Below are 16,700 nucleotides of genomic sequence, written 5' to 3' on the forward strand. Positions count from 1 at the left end.
TAAAAACATAGCTAAGAGCATCAACAATTATTAAAGGGAAAAAAAAAGACTAGAAAATCAAATAGGAGAGTGGAGGGGGGTAAGAAATCCATAATTTTACATATGAAATACTTGAAACACACACCCATGTTATGGTGGTGTGAGGGTGGGGTCGTGACCGTGAAGTCATGTGTTTAAACCAATGATACTTTTTGGTTTTAGCTTAGTATGACTTACCTTGTCGGACCTAATTTGTAAGCTATTAGGTTCGACCGAGAACTTATCCAAAACGCACTCGACGAGTAGCGGCTCCAGATTTCCACGTTATTAAAAAAAAAAAAAAAAAAAAAAAACATGTTCAATATGTAGGTGGTGTGTATAGGTATTTTAATTAGTCAAAGATAGTGAGGCTTAAAAATGTACGTTTGGATACTCTCAATGACACCTAAAGTAATTTTTCCTCTTTGGATAAGGCCATCCTAAATAATTTGTTTTGTGCTCATTAATTATTATTTGATTTTAATTAGCTTGAACATTATATACATTTTAATCAAACCCACAGACAAACACACTTTAATTTGAAGTTTAGTTTAAATAGTTATAGATGTGATTTTTTAATAAAACACATAATATTTCCTCAATCTCAATTCAACATATCCATTTTTATCATTTTCGTTCATCCTATTTCAAAGTATCACTCTCGTATTAGAAAAACTAATCATAAAGTAATACTAAAATATCATTTAACTTTTACTTAAATTGCAAATATATCATTACATATAAAATTACTTCTATTGTTTTTTTCACCTCTAAAATAAGTCTATTGGTTTTTTTTTTAGTTAAAAAAAAAAAAGAAAAAAAAGGCTCACATAGTATTGTATATACTATAAACATGGACAATATTCGATGAAAGGTAGAGTTGTGCTATTGAGCTATTCGACTGTACTTCAACTAGCTCTATCCATACGGCAAGAATTGGCTCATGAAATACAATAAAGTGTCACAAAAAGACATTTGAAAAATATCTGAGGTCGGCTCAATTACAAAGCTCCCTAAGGACAATGTGTGACAAATTTATATTTTTATTATCTTTAATATATTGTAATTTAAAAAAAAAATAGGCTAAATTGCACAAGATCCACCAGTGGTTTCATAAAATTGTACTAAATCTTTCGTACTTCTAAAACTGCGTCAAATTCCCTTGTGGTTTCATAAACTTTGCGTCTAACCCCCTTAGTGGTCCTTATTTAACGACATTTGACCTAAATGCGTTCAAACTGCGAATAAATTTTAGAGTCTCAATTTATAAACCCCTAAAATTACAAATATATTTATTTATTTTTATATTTACCCTAAAAAAATTGTAAATATACTAAAAAATAGTTATTTTTTTTTCAGATTTTAAAAGTTTATTTTTACTATTTTTTTAGACTAAATATATAAAAAATAAATATATTTGTAATTTTAGGAGTTTAGAAATTGATATTCTAAAATTTATTCGCAGATTGAGCGCATTTAGGTCAAATACCGTTAAATAAGGACCGTTGAAGGGTTAGATGCAAAATTTATGAAACAACGAAAAAATTTGACGTAATTTTAGAAGTATAGGAAATTTGGTGCAATTTCACGAAACACCGGTGGATTTTTTGCAATAAGATATTTCAAACAAATTCAACTGAAATTTATCCATTGAGGTTCGATTGAAAAGTAAAGTTGAATTCAAACAAAAACATAGTTATGTAAGACCCAGTCAGTGGAGCAACATTAGATTACATTACTTGAATTAAGAATGAAAGAAACATTTATGGGCTAATGTGAGTTGTAATAATAATGATGAGTAGAGTTGATGGAGTGGAGTAGGAGACAGTTGAGGAGAATTAATTCATCTCGGAACAACCTACATTTATGAACACAGTTGGACATTAGCTGGGCCTACCATGTGCTTTCCATTCATTTTATTTTATTTATTTATTTATGTATTATTGCAGGAGTAATTTTGAGTATAAATAGAGCCATGGATGATGTGTTGTTCTTGCATGCTTAATTAGGGTTTCTTACACGGCAAAAAGTAATTGTATATTAATAATGGGTGTGTTTCCCTGTTGTGCTACTGCTATTGGGTTTTTATGGGTGCTTGTTCTGCTTGTTCATGGACACGTGGCATTCGGTGATGGAGTCAGTGGAGCTGTTGGTGAGAACAGCGACGAGAAATTCTTGCACAGGCCTCTGCTGCACAAGCCGTTTCCTGGAAGAGGCATTGGTTTAGGACATGGCGTTATTTATAAGAGAGGGTTTAAGCGTAGGTTTGGTGGCGGCGGCGGCGGCGGTCTTGGTGGCGGCGGCGGTCTTGGTGGTGGTGGTGGTCTTGGCGGAGGTGGCGGTCTTGGCAGTGGCGGCGGTCTTGGTGGTGGAGGTGGTCTAGGTGGTGGTGGTGGGTTAGGAGGTGGAGGAGGTCTGGGTGGCGGTGGTGGGTTAGGAGGTGGGGGTGGGTTGGGCCACGGTGGTGGTCTTGGTGGGGGGATTGGTCATGGTGGCGGGCTTGGTGGTGGGTATGGTGGAGGGGCAGGGGGGGGTCTAGGTGGTGGTGGAGGATTAGGGGGTGGAGGAGGTTATGGTGGGGGTGGAGGTGGGGGATTAGGGGGTGGTCTTGGTGGAGGCTATGGAGGGGGTGGTGGTTATGGAGGCGGAGGAGGACTAGGAGGGGGAGGGGGTGGTGGATTTGGTGGTGGTGGAGGTTTCGGCGGCGGCGGCGGATACGGTGGTGGAGGAGGATTTGGGGGTGGGGGGCACTAATGAATTATGTTAAGCGGTCTTCTGATGTTGCATGGACTGTCTGTTATATTTGATGGTATAATCAAGTTGTACACGTAATTATATTTCCCCTTGATTAATTGTGTAACCAAATTGTTTATGTAAAAGATTAAGGTTACTTTAGGCCATCTCCATTGCGGGAGTTCGAAAGAAAAATCATTATTGAGCGTCCAGATAAACTTTAATTTTTATTCTAAAAAAATATATTTTTATATATATTTAATTTTTCTTTTATATTATTTTATAATTTTTTATATTTATAAATTACACTTCAATTTTAATTTATTTTTACATTATAATCCATACATAAATAATTTATATTGTAAAGAAATAAAATTATATATTATTTTAAAAAAATAAAATTACACATTATTTATTTTTTTAAAAATAAAATTATATATCATTTTCCATAAAGTAAAATTATATAATTAGTTTTAAAAAAAATTATACTATATGATTAGTAAATAATTAAAAATATATTACTAAAATTAATTATACTATAATACAAATAATTATATATAAGATGAAGATAGTTAATTAATTTAATAAAAAATTATAAAATTATAAATTATAACATTTAAAATATGATTAAAATGTAAAATATTTTTCTAAAAAAAAAAGTGACATAACATGTGAGACCGACCAAAATAAAAAGTATGACATGATATGGAGGACGGAGGGAGTACATTATAGTAAAAAAATAAAATTATATCACTCTCCAAAAAAAAAGAAAATTATATATCACTTTTAAAAAATAAATTATACATTATTTTTCAAAAAAATAAAATTATATATCACTTTTTAAAATATAAAATTATATATCATATTCTAAAAAAATAAAATTACACAATACACTAAAAAATACAAACATTATAAAATACCACAAAGGTAACTGTGCATAACTGAAAAAATGAGGAGATTTGGGGTGAATCCGAGACCCTCCTCCAATTTTTGCATAAGTCAATGCATTCCAAATAAATGTTAAATAACATAAATTTCACTTTTATTATATAATACTATCTCCGTCCCACTCTGACGGTCCCGTTTACTTTTTTACGTATTGATATTTAAATATTAATTATTCTATCAAAACGTAGTACAAATTAAAAAAAAATTGCAAAAACACTTTCATTAGTGTTTTATAATACTAATAGAAGAATATTTGTATAAAAAATTATACAAATATAAGAATATTTTTAATGATAAGTATAATAACACAAAATATAAATATGACCCTTAAAGACGGACAAAAAAATATATATATATAATACAATAAAATAAGATATAATAATATAATATGTATAAATAAAACAAATAGATCAATAATAGAGATTATATATATGTATAGCATATATAGTTATATGTATATACGTGTGAATGATATGTATATACGTGTGAATGATATATAGTTAAAGATGGAAATAGATCACATCAGTGCAAACTTTCTGACCTATTATAAAAATACATAGCTTGATGCTGACTTAGACTGAAAAAGTATTTTAAAAGTCTAAACCTCGTCTTTTTTAAAAGAGCGTGGCTTAGTTTACAAGTATATTTAAAATATTGCATAATATTCTTTTTTTTTTTTACAAATTTAGTACTATAAATAAAAAATAAAATAGATACAATTATTTGTTAAATATAAAAAAGAAAATTAAAATTCTCTTTTGTCATCGGGCAAAAATAATAATTTTAATTTTCTCTATAAAAAAACAATGTATAATACTAATATTTTGAAGAAAAAAAAACAAATATTACATTTCATAAAAAAAATAAAAGAAACAATAATTGAGAATTACAAGTTTGCAAATGAAACCCGATAGAAATCACTTCATAATAATTTTTAAAAAAATGTTTACATAAGTCTGATTGTTATTGAGTTGATTATCTTCACAAAGAAGACACACAACAGTTAACTAAAAAACAATATTGAAAAATTCTACAAAATGTTTAGAAATTAACAATATAGCTTTTCAGGTTCATATCATACACAAGAATTACAATTTCGTGCAAGGTTTCTGAAACCACTAAAGTTATTCAAGTACAAAAGATCATCAAATTAGCATTATATCTCAAATTTATTCACTCTTTATGAATAATTCATAGCCAAAGCCGTGAAGTTAATCCAGTATAAATCATAAAAATAAAGAAAAAACTATGAATTTTGTCTAGTAGAAAGGGAAAAGTAAACAATGAACAAACTTTATAATGATCGACCGATTTATATTATCTACAACACTCACAAAAGATGCAGGCTATTAAGCAAGAGAAAAATGAGATCAACATTTCAATAGAAATGACATATCAATGATAATAAGTAATTATAAAATACTTTTAAATATTGTTAAACACCTGTCATCATTTTGTTGTATGCCGTATTAGCAATGGCGTAAACATGATGCATATCCAAATATTTCTGCATATAAGCTGCACCTAAATCCTTCCTGTGCACGTGGATTTTTTAAGATAGTTGACTGATACCAAACCTGTAATATAAAAACAACCACCTCCAATTCTATCTAAATATTTTAAAGTCCAGGCTCATTATAGGAAAAGTTTCATGAAAGGAAAAAAATCCATAGAAAGAATTCACAAATTGCGATGTGATGTGTAAAATTGTATACAATTAGATACATAGTCTATCTAAAAACTATAGACAAAGATATATGAGACCTTTTCAATTTTATGGAGCAACTTATAAACACTTTGAGGAACTGAGAAAGCAAATTTAAAATTTTCCAAAAATACATCGTGCAATAACAATATCTTACTAAAAACTTAGAGTTTTCAAATAATAAATTTATATAAAGTTTTCAAAAAAATATTATAAATTTAAAACGTATTGCAATCAAGGTATTAAAGAACATCTTTAAATCTATAAGTTTATCTCCTTAACAGACCCATCCACCTTCAAATGACATAAGTAATTTAATTAGAAAAACACATAAATAATATAAAGAAAAAACATTTAATATTAAAATCAACCTTTGTTTTCTTTTCAAGTTTATTTATGCCGAAGCCAATCTCCTCCACAAATTAGTGCACCAATAGATTTTTCATTCAACCTTGAACGACATTCATCTATAATTCTACCTTAAGTACTAAATGTAGACTCTGAAACTATCGTTGATATTGGAATTCTAAGTACATCAACAACCATATTTTATAAAACTTTATATTTTATGTTGTTGTTCCTCCACCACTTCAAGACACAAAATGAAGAAATATTTTCATTAAGAATATAAACATTGTCCTCAAGATATGCATCTAATTCCGATTTTGATACAGGGATTGCTTCTTTTTCTCTTATAAGGCTCATAATTTAGTCAAAATCAGTATCTATTGCAAATTTAGATTGGGTGGTGGCAGAGGAAATGTTGCTAGCCATATTGCATTCATTTGAGGATGACTTTTTGATACCCTCTGGAGTTGGGCCGTTGTTTGGCCAACTCCCGTGTGTGCATGAGTCAATATTAGGCCATTCAAAGTTGGACAAAGATTAAATGGATTGAATAAACTACTCATGTCAACAATGTGCATATTTCTTTTCGGGAGCCTTACTTAAAGAACTCTAAAGTTAAGCATGCTTGCTCTAGAGTAATTTGAGGATGGGTGACTTCCTGGGAAGTCTCTCAGGATGCGCGTGAGTAAGGACAAAAACGTGCCGAAGGGACTCATGTTGACCTGTGGGGTCAGTCTAATCCCAACACGCCCAGTTTTGTATGGTTTGCAGACCGGGGTGTCACAGTTTGTATCAACCCACAGTCGTTGACCTGACTATTGAGGGGCCTAGCAGTCGACTATCCTTGGGATCCAACGTGAAAGTTGGATTCTAAAGTGGGGGAGGATTTGATACCCCCCAGACTTAAGCGTGTTTACTCTAGAGTAATTTGAGGATGTGTGACCTCTTGGGAAGTCTCGCGCTGGAAGGACTCATGTTGACCTGTGGGGCCAGTCTCATCCCGACACACCCGGTCTTCTGTGGCTTGTGGGCCGGGGTGTCACAGACTTTTCAACACTTAAGGCCACATAATCATTATATAGTTGATGGTAGTAAAGCACACACTTTTTTCACATATTCGGCAACAACTTCTCCAATCTTGTATATCATTGGAAAACATATTTCAACACCATAAAATTTAACCTATGGCACTCACCTTATTTATCAAATTTTTCTTTCATTTGAGTTGTCATTTGTATCATAAAAAGATCCTCATTCTTTGCCGCATCATCAATTACTTGCTTAACCTTCCAAACCTTTGAAAGATACAAGTTTCCAGTAGGATATTCACTTCGAGATATTACATTGGTAGCTAGTTTGAACACTCCTAAAAGTCTACAGACTTTCTTCTCTCAATCTTCATTTGAAGGTGTAAATGTATATTGGGGTTTTCTTTCTTGGTATTCTGAGAAGGAAATCTTGAATTTCAAACCAGCAGCTAGCATGTGATATGTAGAATTCCACATTGTTGGACAATCAAATATCAATTTTATTTCTTTTAGATGTTTTTGTTCAATAATTTCACCAAAAGTCTTCAATATTAAATCATTGAAGTTTACATACTTCACATTTTCACAAACATTGTGAATGATATCTTTGATTTGACTAATTCTATCTTGCTCCAAAATATTCATTATGTGAGCAACATCTAACTTGAATAGAGCTCCATCAAGGGCAAGCTTGGTGCTACGTGATATGCAATCTTTTACATACCTTAAGCACAAGTCATTATATAAAACATTGTCAACTGATACTGAGAAGACTTTATCTTCGATTCCCCAAGCCTTCAAGCATTTGAACATGTCATTGGCTATATCAATTCTTAGCTTTGGAGCATACACCACTACAAAAAATGTCTATTTCTAGTGGAATTGAATATGCTACAAATGCTTATTTTTTTTGGAAAAATATTTTTTTTGACAATTTTGTTGCGGAATATCGGTATGTAATACTCGAGTAAACAAAAGTCTCTATCACCACAAATGTTGTTACAAAATAGTACTGGTCAACGACTGTGGAAAGACTTTTTGTTATGATTTTTTGTACGCAACAAAAAGTAGAATTTTTTTCGTAACAATTCATTGTCGTAAAAAATGCTGCGGTACAAAAGTTTTCTGACAATTACAAAATCCTTTCGTATCAGTTTTCGTTATGGATACTGTTCGTGACAGAAATTAAAACTCTGTAATGAAACTTAGTCGTAATAAATAATGCGTTGCAAATGCTTTCTGACATGCACAACATATTTTTGTAACATCTTGTTGTGATAAATAATTGATCACTTGTCCATTAAAATAATATTTTTGTTATAACCTGAAGAGATAATTGTAACAATATTTGTAATAACATCTATGTTGTGACAATTAACATACAATCTTCTCCTTTTTTTTTTTTTTTTCATATTCCCTACGAAATCCATCATAAAACCTATAATCAAATTTTTTACGGTTTTGGCAAGGTTCTTTTCCAGCATCATTTTTTTTTGTAGTGCATATATTAGAATCGTGTCAAAAAAAATTGTTGGAAGAATAAATTCATAATTTTAAAAATATTTGAACACATTCTAATTTTTTAAATTATGGATATTAATTCTTATTTTAAAAGTAGGCAAAATTTCATAAAAACTTGGTGTGGTTTCACGAATTTGTTAAAAAATCTACATGGTTCTAAAATTCTTTTCCACATGGTTTGTAATACATTACAATAAAAACTCCTCCGTTAGTCACACGCCTCAAATGCTATTTTTTTTTTTTAATTCAAAAAGTGATAAATCTCTATGTGAAATTACTAAAATACCGTATTGACTTTATTAAATGTATCTTCTCCCCTCCACCTTATTTCACAAGGACTTTCATTTACTCTTCTATTAAGTTTTTAGAAATTAGTCTCGTAAGATTCAGATTTTTCCTTATTTTTAAGTCCGTTAAACACTCCATCCCAAAACGTTTCTTTTAGAGCTATCAAAAATTGGGGGAAAATCATATTTGAAATTGATCCCCAAATTTAGAATACAATTACTCAAACGGGGATGAGAGAATGCCATAAATAATTGCTCACCGGCAATTTTTTTCGGAAAGTCGAAATAATATGTTGTTCCGAATATTCTCAATCGATATAGTAGACGGGAAGAACAAAATTATTGTTGTAACTTTGTATTACAATAATGAAGAATAAGAGAAAAATAAGAAATAAAAGAAGATTGATGAAAGAGCGTGCGGCGAGCTGCCACCATGTTTCTCACTATTATTTTCTCACTTCACCATGCAATTTTCCTCCAAAATCTCGTCAATTTCTTGCTCCGTTTCAAGTAACCCACAAATTTAATTTTACATCAGATACAAAATCTAGATTTGTCCATCCAGTTCCAAACCACCGGTTCGCCGATTTTTGAACCGGTGATTATGATTCAAACCAAAACCGGATTTAAACGGAGTTGAAACCGACAATTCGATTTCGCACCAGTCAAGCAGTTACTAGGGTGCGGTGGCGCTGCAAAGCAGGGTAGAGGAAGGAGGAGGAGGAAAGAAAACAAAGAAAGAAAAAATTGCGGAAGAAGAAAATACATGAAGAGGAGGAGGAGGGGATAAAGAAAAAAGAAAAAATTGGGAAAAAAAAAATAATTGGGGAAGAACAAGATACTGCAAGAAGAAGAAAAGAAGAAAGTAAAAAAAAATTAGAAGAAAGAAAAAATTGAAGAAGAAGAAGATACACGAAGGAGGAAGAAAGAATAAAAAAAATAAATAGAAGAAGAAAAAATTGATGAAAAATAAATACACATTACAAAAAAATAGTATATTTGTAACGGAATTTTGTTCCTAAAGTTCACGTAGCTAACGTAATTTTATCCCCAATTCCGTCACTAATAGCATTAGTAACAGAAAAAATGGATTTAGGAACGAAAAAACGTCGTTACAAAATTGACATTTTCTTGTAGTGACAGAAAAAATGAGAAAAAAAAAAAACAAAAACTTTGGCAAAAAGATAGCTGGTACAACTAAGGATTGTAGAATAAATTATGGTTAATTTGTATGTTTTTATAATAATAATAATAATAATAATAATAATAATAATAATAATAATAATAATAATAAATTAAATTATTATATAGTATTAATTATTATAAAAATAAAAAGAAAAAAGAAGAGAGAATAAAAGATGGAGCGGAGGCTCAAAGACAAGATCAAATAGAAGAGAAAGAAAATAGACGTAAAAAGATAAAATATAGCGTTTGTTAGTGAAATTTAGAAGGGAGAACGACCGTGTAACATTTAAAAACCACAATTAGATTTTATGTAATTTTCAAACAACGGAGATTTTCAACAGATTTGAGAAATCATGTGATTTTATGCTATTTTCTTTAAAATAAAAAAATAATAATAATAACTATGTGAGTCTAAAAAAAAAAATCTCGATTAGTTTTTTTTTAAGTGACAATTGGGGATAAATCCCTCTTTCCATAATCAAATTGATATTCAGTCTTCATTTATAATAAATTATACTGCACTCTCTCATTTTTCATTTTGCTTTATCTCAACTCTCTATCCATCTCAATCTTCTCTCTCCTCTTCTAAAAAATCATATCGTTAAAATTCGCACAAAATCGGAACTGAAATTTGATAAGGAAGAAATCTGCCATCGGAAAATTTACACTGCAGTCCGGTTGGGCAATCTGCAAGCCTCCCAAAGACCTATTTCTCACCCCGTCGGTTTCTCCATCGTGCGATTTTGTCCTCCATCTCCGAAAAATATCAACGTAAGGATTGATTCTACTCTAATCGTGCGATTTCGTTCGTCATCACCAGAAATCGGTCCAGTCTCAATTTCATTCATTGCCTGTTCATTCTGCCGATTAATCGATGAGAGAGGGGCAATTGTGTATTTCTGGTAACAATTGGCTTGCCCCTTTTTCTAATTCATTTGATATGAGTTCATCTTGATGTGTGGCTTCATTCTTCGTCTGGTTTGATTTTACTCTAGTCGGTGTCAGAATTAATTAATTTTGGAGTATCAGTGTTGGTGTAGATTGTCAGTGCGGTTGTGGTTGTTTGAGGTTGAATTTCATATATGATTGATTCTACGGCTCCTCATCGGCCAAGCTATGTCGAGATGTTTTCTTTTCCTTCTAGTACACCAAATGTTCGACAGAATGCCTCATTGAAGACATATGCTTAGTTTGATAGTCCTAAGAGTTTAGGTTAGGTTTCTATGGAGAATAGTTGTCCATGGTGAAGTTTTCGATATTTGAAATATCAGAACTTGTCTCAAATTTAGATTTGCTCTTGTTGGGAAATTTTCACATAGTTATTCTTTGTGGAAAGACTTATATCCTTTTTTGATAATCTAAAGTTTTACGTCCAAGCTTTACGTCCAATTCTTAATTCTCCGAATGAATTACAAGCATATTTTTTTTCACCTCTTTGATGGTGAAGATTATTCTCGCTTGAGATCAAGAGTAGCATGGTTACTGAAAGGTTTTTGAAAGTGTGTTTCCAAATAATTTTTGAGCTTCAAGCTAAATGTGGAATCCCAAATTGTCCCGGTATGAATTCAACTTCTTTCGCTACCAGTTCACTTATTCCTCAAGAAAGCTGAATGGTAAAAAATGATTCCTTCAAATTTCTAGAGATCATAATTACAAAATCATTTGATGTCAATGTAGCTTTCGTGTAATTACTTTTGTTGTGTTGGATATTATGTAATATATAATAAGTAAATATACAATAGTTAGACCGAATGTGTATTGAAACTTATTTGTAAATTTGTTGTATCGTGGTACATGAACGAGAAGTACGGGTATAGGGTGACGAACATTTATAAATGAATTTTTGATGACATAAATTTCTTGAATGATAATAGAGGTATACGAATTGATAGTCATTATAAAATTTTTAAATTAAGGAAGTAACTAGTTGATGTTACGAGACATATTGGTCTACAATGTATTACTCATTTAAAAATTATAAAAAGATTGTGTAATATTATTTTAGACCCATATGGAGAGGATTATAAATCCCTATTCTCATAGAAAATTATACACTAGTTTTAAGAGTATATATATATATTAAAAAATGTATTATCCGTAAAAAAATGGATATTTTTTAATTTAGTTAATTTGTTACATGAAAGAATGCAATAAGTACACAATTAGTAGGATTTTATACATCAAGCCACATTGAGCGTACGTTGGAGCCATTCTGGAGTACTCGTATTTTTAGCCGAGTCATGTCCTATGCAAATATGCTCCTGATCGAATGTTGTTATGCGTGCTACACTGTGGATTACTATATAATAAGTCTAAAAAATTTCAATTCGTGACAACAATTTTGTACTCTAATAGCAAAATATAATTAAACTTAGTTGTTTATGACTTATTTAGCCATTTAAAGTGAAGGTTGGACTATGATTTATACATATATCATATGTCATTTATGACTTATTTATCCAACTATAGTAAATATGTTTTGTTTATCTTTTCATCCAATTCAAAGTATCATGGGAACATTATCATAATGAATTCATCTCTGGTTACTGACAACAAGTGAATATTTTGAATAAAAAATGGTCGATTTTCCAAGCACAGGTTACCAGGACATCTATACTCGTTACTGAAGCATATAACACTAGTATTATAAGTACATAAGATATGCGTCAGGGTATGTATGCATTTGATATAAGTATGTAAGTATGCGTTCCAGGTACAAACATCAAAATTCAAGGTATGAATGATATTTTCTTAGGTATTATTATCTGTGTAATAGCAGGTATCCTTGAATGAAGCTAATTTCAGACAATCATCTGATGGACGAGCCAATTCACAAACTCAATTAGAGTACTTCCTTTCCCAGCTCCGATGGAAAAGTTTGAACATGGTACATTTACATTAGACAATTTATGTCATATTTTTCCATAGGAAGACCATAAAACATATATAAATAACAACCAATGTAATTTAACTAAGTATTTTTTATCTTGTTTATCAATCCATAGTAAATATGTGTTGTTTATTTTTACATATAGTTCTAGAATTCGCGAGAACACTATAATGATGAATTCATCCATGATTACCGACAACAATTCAACATTTTGAATTGAGAATGATCGGTTTCCAAGCATAAGTTACCAGGGCATAGATACTCGTTATTGGAGCATATGAGATCGTGTTATAGGTACATAAAAACTACTTCGAGGTATGTTGATATTTAATGCAGGCATGTAACAGTGTGTTATGGATACGAGCATTGACAATCAAGGTATGATTGGTGGCTGCTTATGTATTATTTATATAGTAACAGATATCTTTGAATGCGGTCAACTTCAGTCAATCCCTTGAGGGATGAGGCAATTAAGGAACTCGGTGAAAGTACTTCTTCTATTAGCACTTCTTCACTTCATTGGTGGTTGAGAGAAATAGCAACGATTAGGAGGGCATAAACTTTCGTTGTACATGTATATGTTTTTCTTTCTTAGGTGCACCACTAATGTACTCAAATATCCGTGAATGCACTTATGTTCATTGCAGACATTACTTCAATCATTGCAAGGTCTTGTAATGAATTAATTAATTCCAATTTAAGAGCAGTATGCATAACTTTTCTGGCTCCTTGCTGTCTTCGTACAAGTATAACCTTCCTAACGAATGAGTAACATGTATATGAGCATATATATGTAGTTTGAAGGTATTTCAATCTAGTTAGACGGTTACATCGATTCCTTGTGAAGGTACAACATGTGCATATTGCAATTCTAACTATACGAATATTTAATCATACAATCATTCATGGCACAATTCATAGCATTACTTCAAACATTAAATTTCACCAAATTCAACTCACGATTCGATCCCTCAATCTATCTCAATACAATCCCATCGAACATGAGACAAATTAAAACAATTTAACCAAAAATTTAATCCGAAAATAACATATTATCCAAATCAAGCACAAATAACACAATCAAATCAATCTCAAATCCATCCAAATTCATTATAGACGTTCACTTACCATGTGCTGCTCATCGGAGTCTATGGTTCAAAGGGTGGATCTTTCAGTATTTTGGCTGCAATTTTACCGTGATAGCTCTTCACATTATCAAATTTGTTGTCAATGTCACCAAAGGGATGGACTCCTGGATTCGCGTGGGCGTAACACTTGGCGAACATGCAGACCAAAAGACATCAGTTGAGAGTGTCACCTTAATGCTGACATCTTACGTACTCGGCCGTTTTCCTTACCATGAGCCATAGGTGTACTGTGTTCAGATACAACCATAAAAAACACATCTGCAAAACTAACACAAAATTTTGTTACATAATTTGGTTTATTTATGATCAATTAATTATATTTATTTCGTAAACACACTACTTTCTTCACGTTCCCTTGCCCGAACGGATCATGCAGTGAATTGCACTAAAAAACAACCCGACCTACGATCTGTAAATAAATATCATCAGCCTATATAGCCCGAATCTCAAATTTATTTAAAAGTTTATCATAATCTATCAAGAGACGTAATAACATATTCCGAATACATAGTAGTCCCCTAAAAGTATACTACTTAGCAAACTAGACCTAAAAGATGGAACTCGGGGTACCTAACAATACACATTTTTCAACCTACAAACATGATTAATTACCAAATAATCAAACAAAAAAAACTATAATATGCAACTGTGGGTAACTAAAAAAATGCACATTTACAAACTTAACAAAAATCACATATTAAACAAATAAAATTACCCAAAATCGGTGGCAAAATAAAACACCCAATCTGGTCTACGTGGGCAAACATACAAACAATTTCAAATACAATTACACCGATCACTTAGGGCTCCTCAACACCGAACTGCATACAAATACGGGACCAAGCTTTACACCCCAAACAAATCGAACAAGCTACGGTATAAAATGCTAATGTCAATAAAACAAAAATCGAAAAAAGTCCGACCAGAAACTTACTTCTTTGAGCTTGTCCCGGGAGATAGGAGCAGGTAAGTTGTTTTCTTCACTATTTTTGCACCGATCAGCCGCTACTTGATCATTGGGGTTGAAGAACGTCGGTTCGCCTGAATATGGAAGATGTAGGGTTTAAATTCGGGGTGAGGGGAGTTATGAGAGGTTTCCTGCCTTAACTTGGTTAAATCGTGGATAACTGTTTTTTTTTTTTTTTAATTCGCAAAAAAATACGCGATATTTAACTAGAGGTATATAAGATTATAATGTGGGTAGAAAGTGAAGTAATGTAAGTATTTATTAGAACATTGGAAGTATTAATCAACCTATTTCGAGTACTTGTTACGTATACAACCGTAATCGATGAGAAAATACAAATTGGGGAGCTGTAACATACCTAATCCATAAAGTAGGGACTGCAGTCCAATTAATTTACAATAGGGACTGAATTACAACTGGATTTCTCTGACAGAGATTTTGATCCAACTTTTCCTTTTTTTTAAAGATATTTTAATTAATAATTATTATATTAATATACATAGTTTAAACGGACAATTGGATTTAAATACCTACCTCTATTTTTAGGTTTAAGTTCAGTCCCCCCCCCATATTTTATGAACACTGCACTTCCCACATTATGAAAATCTTTGCTATTAACTCCCTACCATTCCATTCTTTCCAATATTACCCTTGTCAGAAACCAAAATCAATTTTGTTCTCCAATTTTGTGTGTTCAGTATTTTTTTTTCGCGCGAGATTAAAGAGAAGGCGATCTGAATCCAAATCCCAAGCGCGAGAGAGAAACAGGTAAGACGACAAATATTCGATTCTAGACTGCAATGTTATTTTGGTGCGACAATTTTGCGCGTTGATTACGGTGGTGTTGTTAGGGTTCGCAGAAGATGATCATTCTTTGTCAAATCTGATTCTGCTTTTGTTTTGTTGAAGATGAAGATCGAAAATCCAGTATGATTGATCATCTTCACAATTATTTGTATTATAAGTAATTGTACTATTGAAAAGAAATTTTTATGATCGATTCATTTTTTGTTTGATTCTTGGAGATTCTTTTTTAGGTATAGAGAAAATAGTGAGGTTTTCCAACAATAAGATATTTCGATAAAATGGTACACATATGAAAAACTTTATGGGGGTTGTTGCGATTTCAGGCTAGCTTGCGTGCATATTTTTACGAAAAATCTTTTTCTGGTGTAATATACTTGTATTTATTAATAATATACCTATATTCTCTAATATTGTATGTTGTATTTGTTTGAAAATACCCTGGTTTTTGTTGATATATACTACGATTACTGATCTATGAACATTGATATTAATTTCATGTGTTTATATATTGGATAATATTAAAATCTTGTTGTTTTTCAGCAGTGTATGTAGAAAATGATAAAATTTTGGGAATAATTTTACTAGTGGTTAAGGTGTGTTCTTTACGTTGATGGTCAATATAATTGGAAAGAGTACACTTTTTGTTTTTTATAGACACTTGGGATTTTTAAAGTTCATCCACACCATGTTTCCTGGAGTCTACCATGAATATTATCTTTGATACCCAGTTGACAACTTTCACACTCAGGTATGTGTAAAATATATATGTCATTAATTATGATGTGTAAAACAAGGTAATTATATTTCATATAAGTAATGTAAAGATATCTGATGTACAACAAGAAATGATAGACATCGTTTCCAACAAAGCCGGTTATGCTCTCTTATGGAAGAATTTTGAGTAACATATAATGTATGTTGCAAAGGCCATGTCATTTGCCCAAAACCTTATTGTACAATCGCAGCCCTAGTGTTGAATGCGCTCAGCAAGGTCATTGCCTTTTTTTCCAACCAGGCCGGCAAAAAAAGAGGTGGTTTCAATCACATCATGTGAAACAGTCTAAAATATATGGTCGTTGTGGTCGTCTAGGACACAATCGACAAAGTTGCAAGAA

General features: G+C 31.7%; 1 protein-coding gene across 1 annotated transcript; it reads left to right on the forward strand.

Annotated features, from left to right (window-relative positions):
• Positions 1-1,991: 1,991 nt before the first annotated feature.
• LOC127249267 (glycine-rich protein 23-like) lies at positions 1,992-3,006 on the forward strand. The gene has a single exon (XM_051272000.1). It carries the CDS (start codon positions 2,065-2,067, stop codon positions 2,770-2,772), a length of 708 nt encoding a protein of 235 aa, XP_051127957.1. The 5' UTR covers positions 1,992-2,064; the 3' UTR covers positions 2,773-3,006.
• The last annotated feature ends 13,694 nt before the right edge of the window (positions 3,007-16,700 follow it).

This window comes from Andrographis paniculata, unplaced genomic scaffold, assembly GCF_009805555.1.
Source record: "Andrographis paniculata isolate CXL003 unplaced genomic scaffold, ASM980555v1 Contig35END, whole genome shotgun sequence".
NCBI lineage: Eukaryota > Viridiplantae > Streptophyta > Magnoliopsida > Lamiales > Acanthaceae > Andrographis > Andrographis paniculata.

Coding starts and splice junctions, on each gene's coding strand:
- LOC127249267 (XM_051272000.1), top strand. CDS start 2,065: ATGGGTGTGTTTCCCTGTTGTGCTACTGCTATTGGGTTTTTATGGGTG.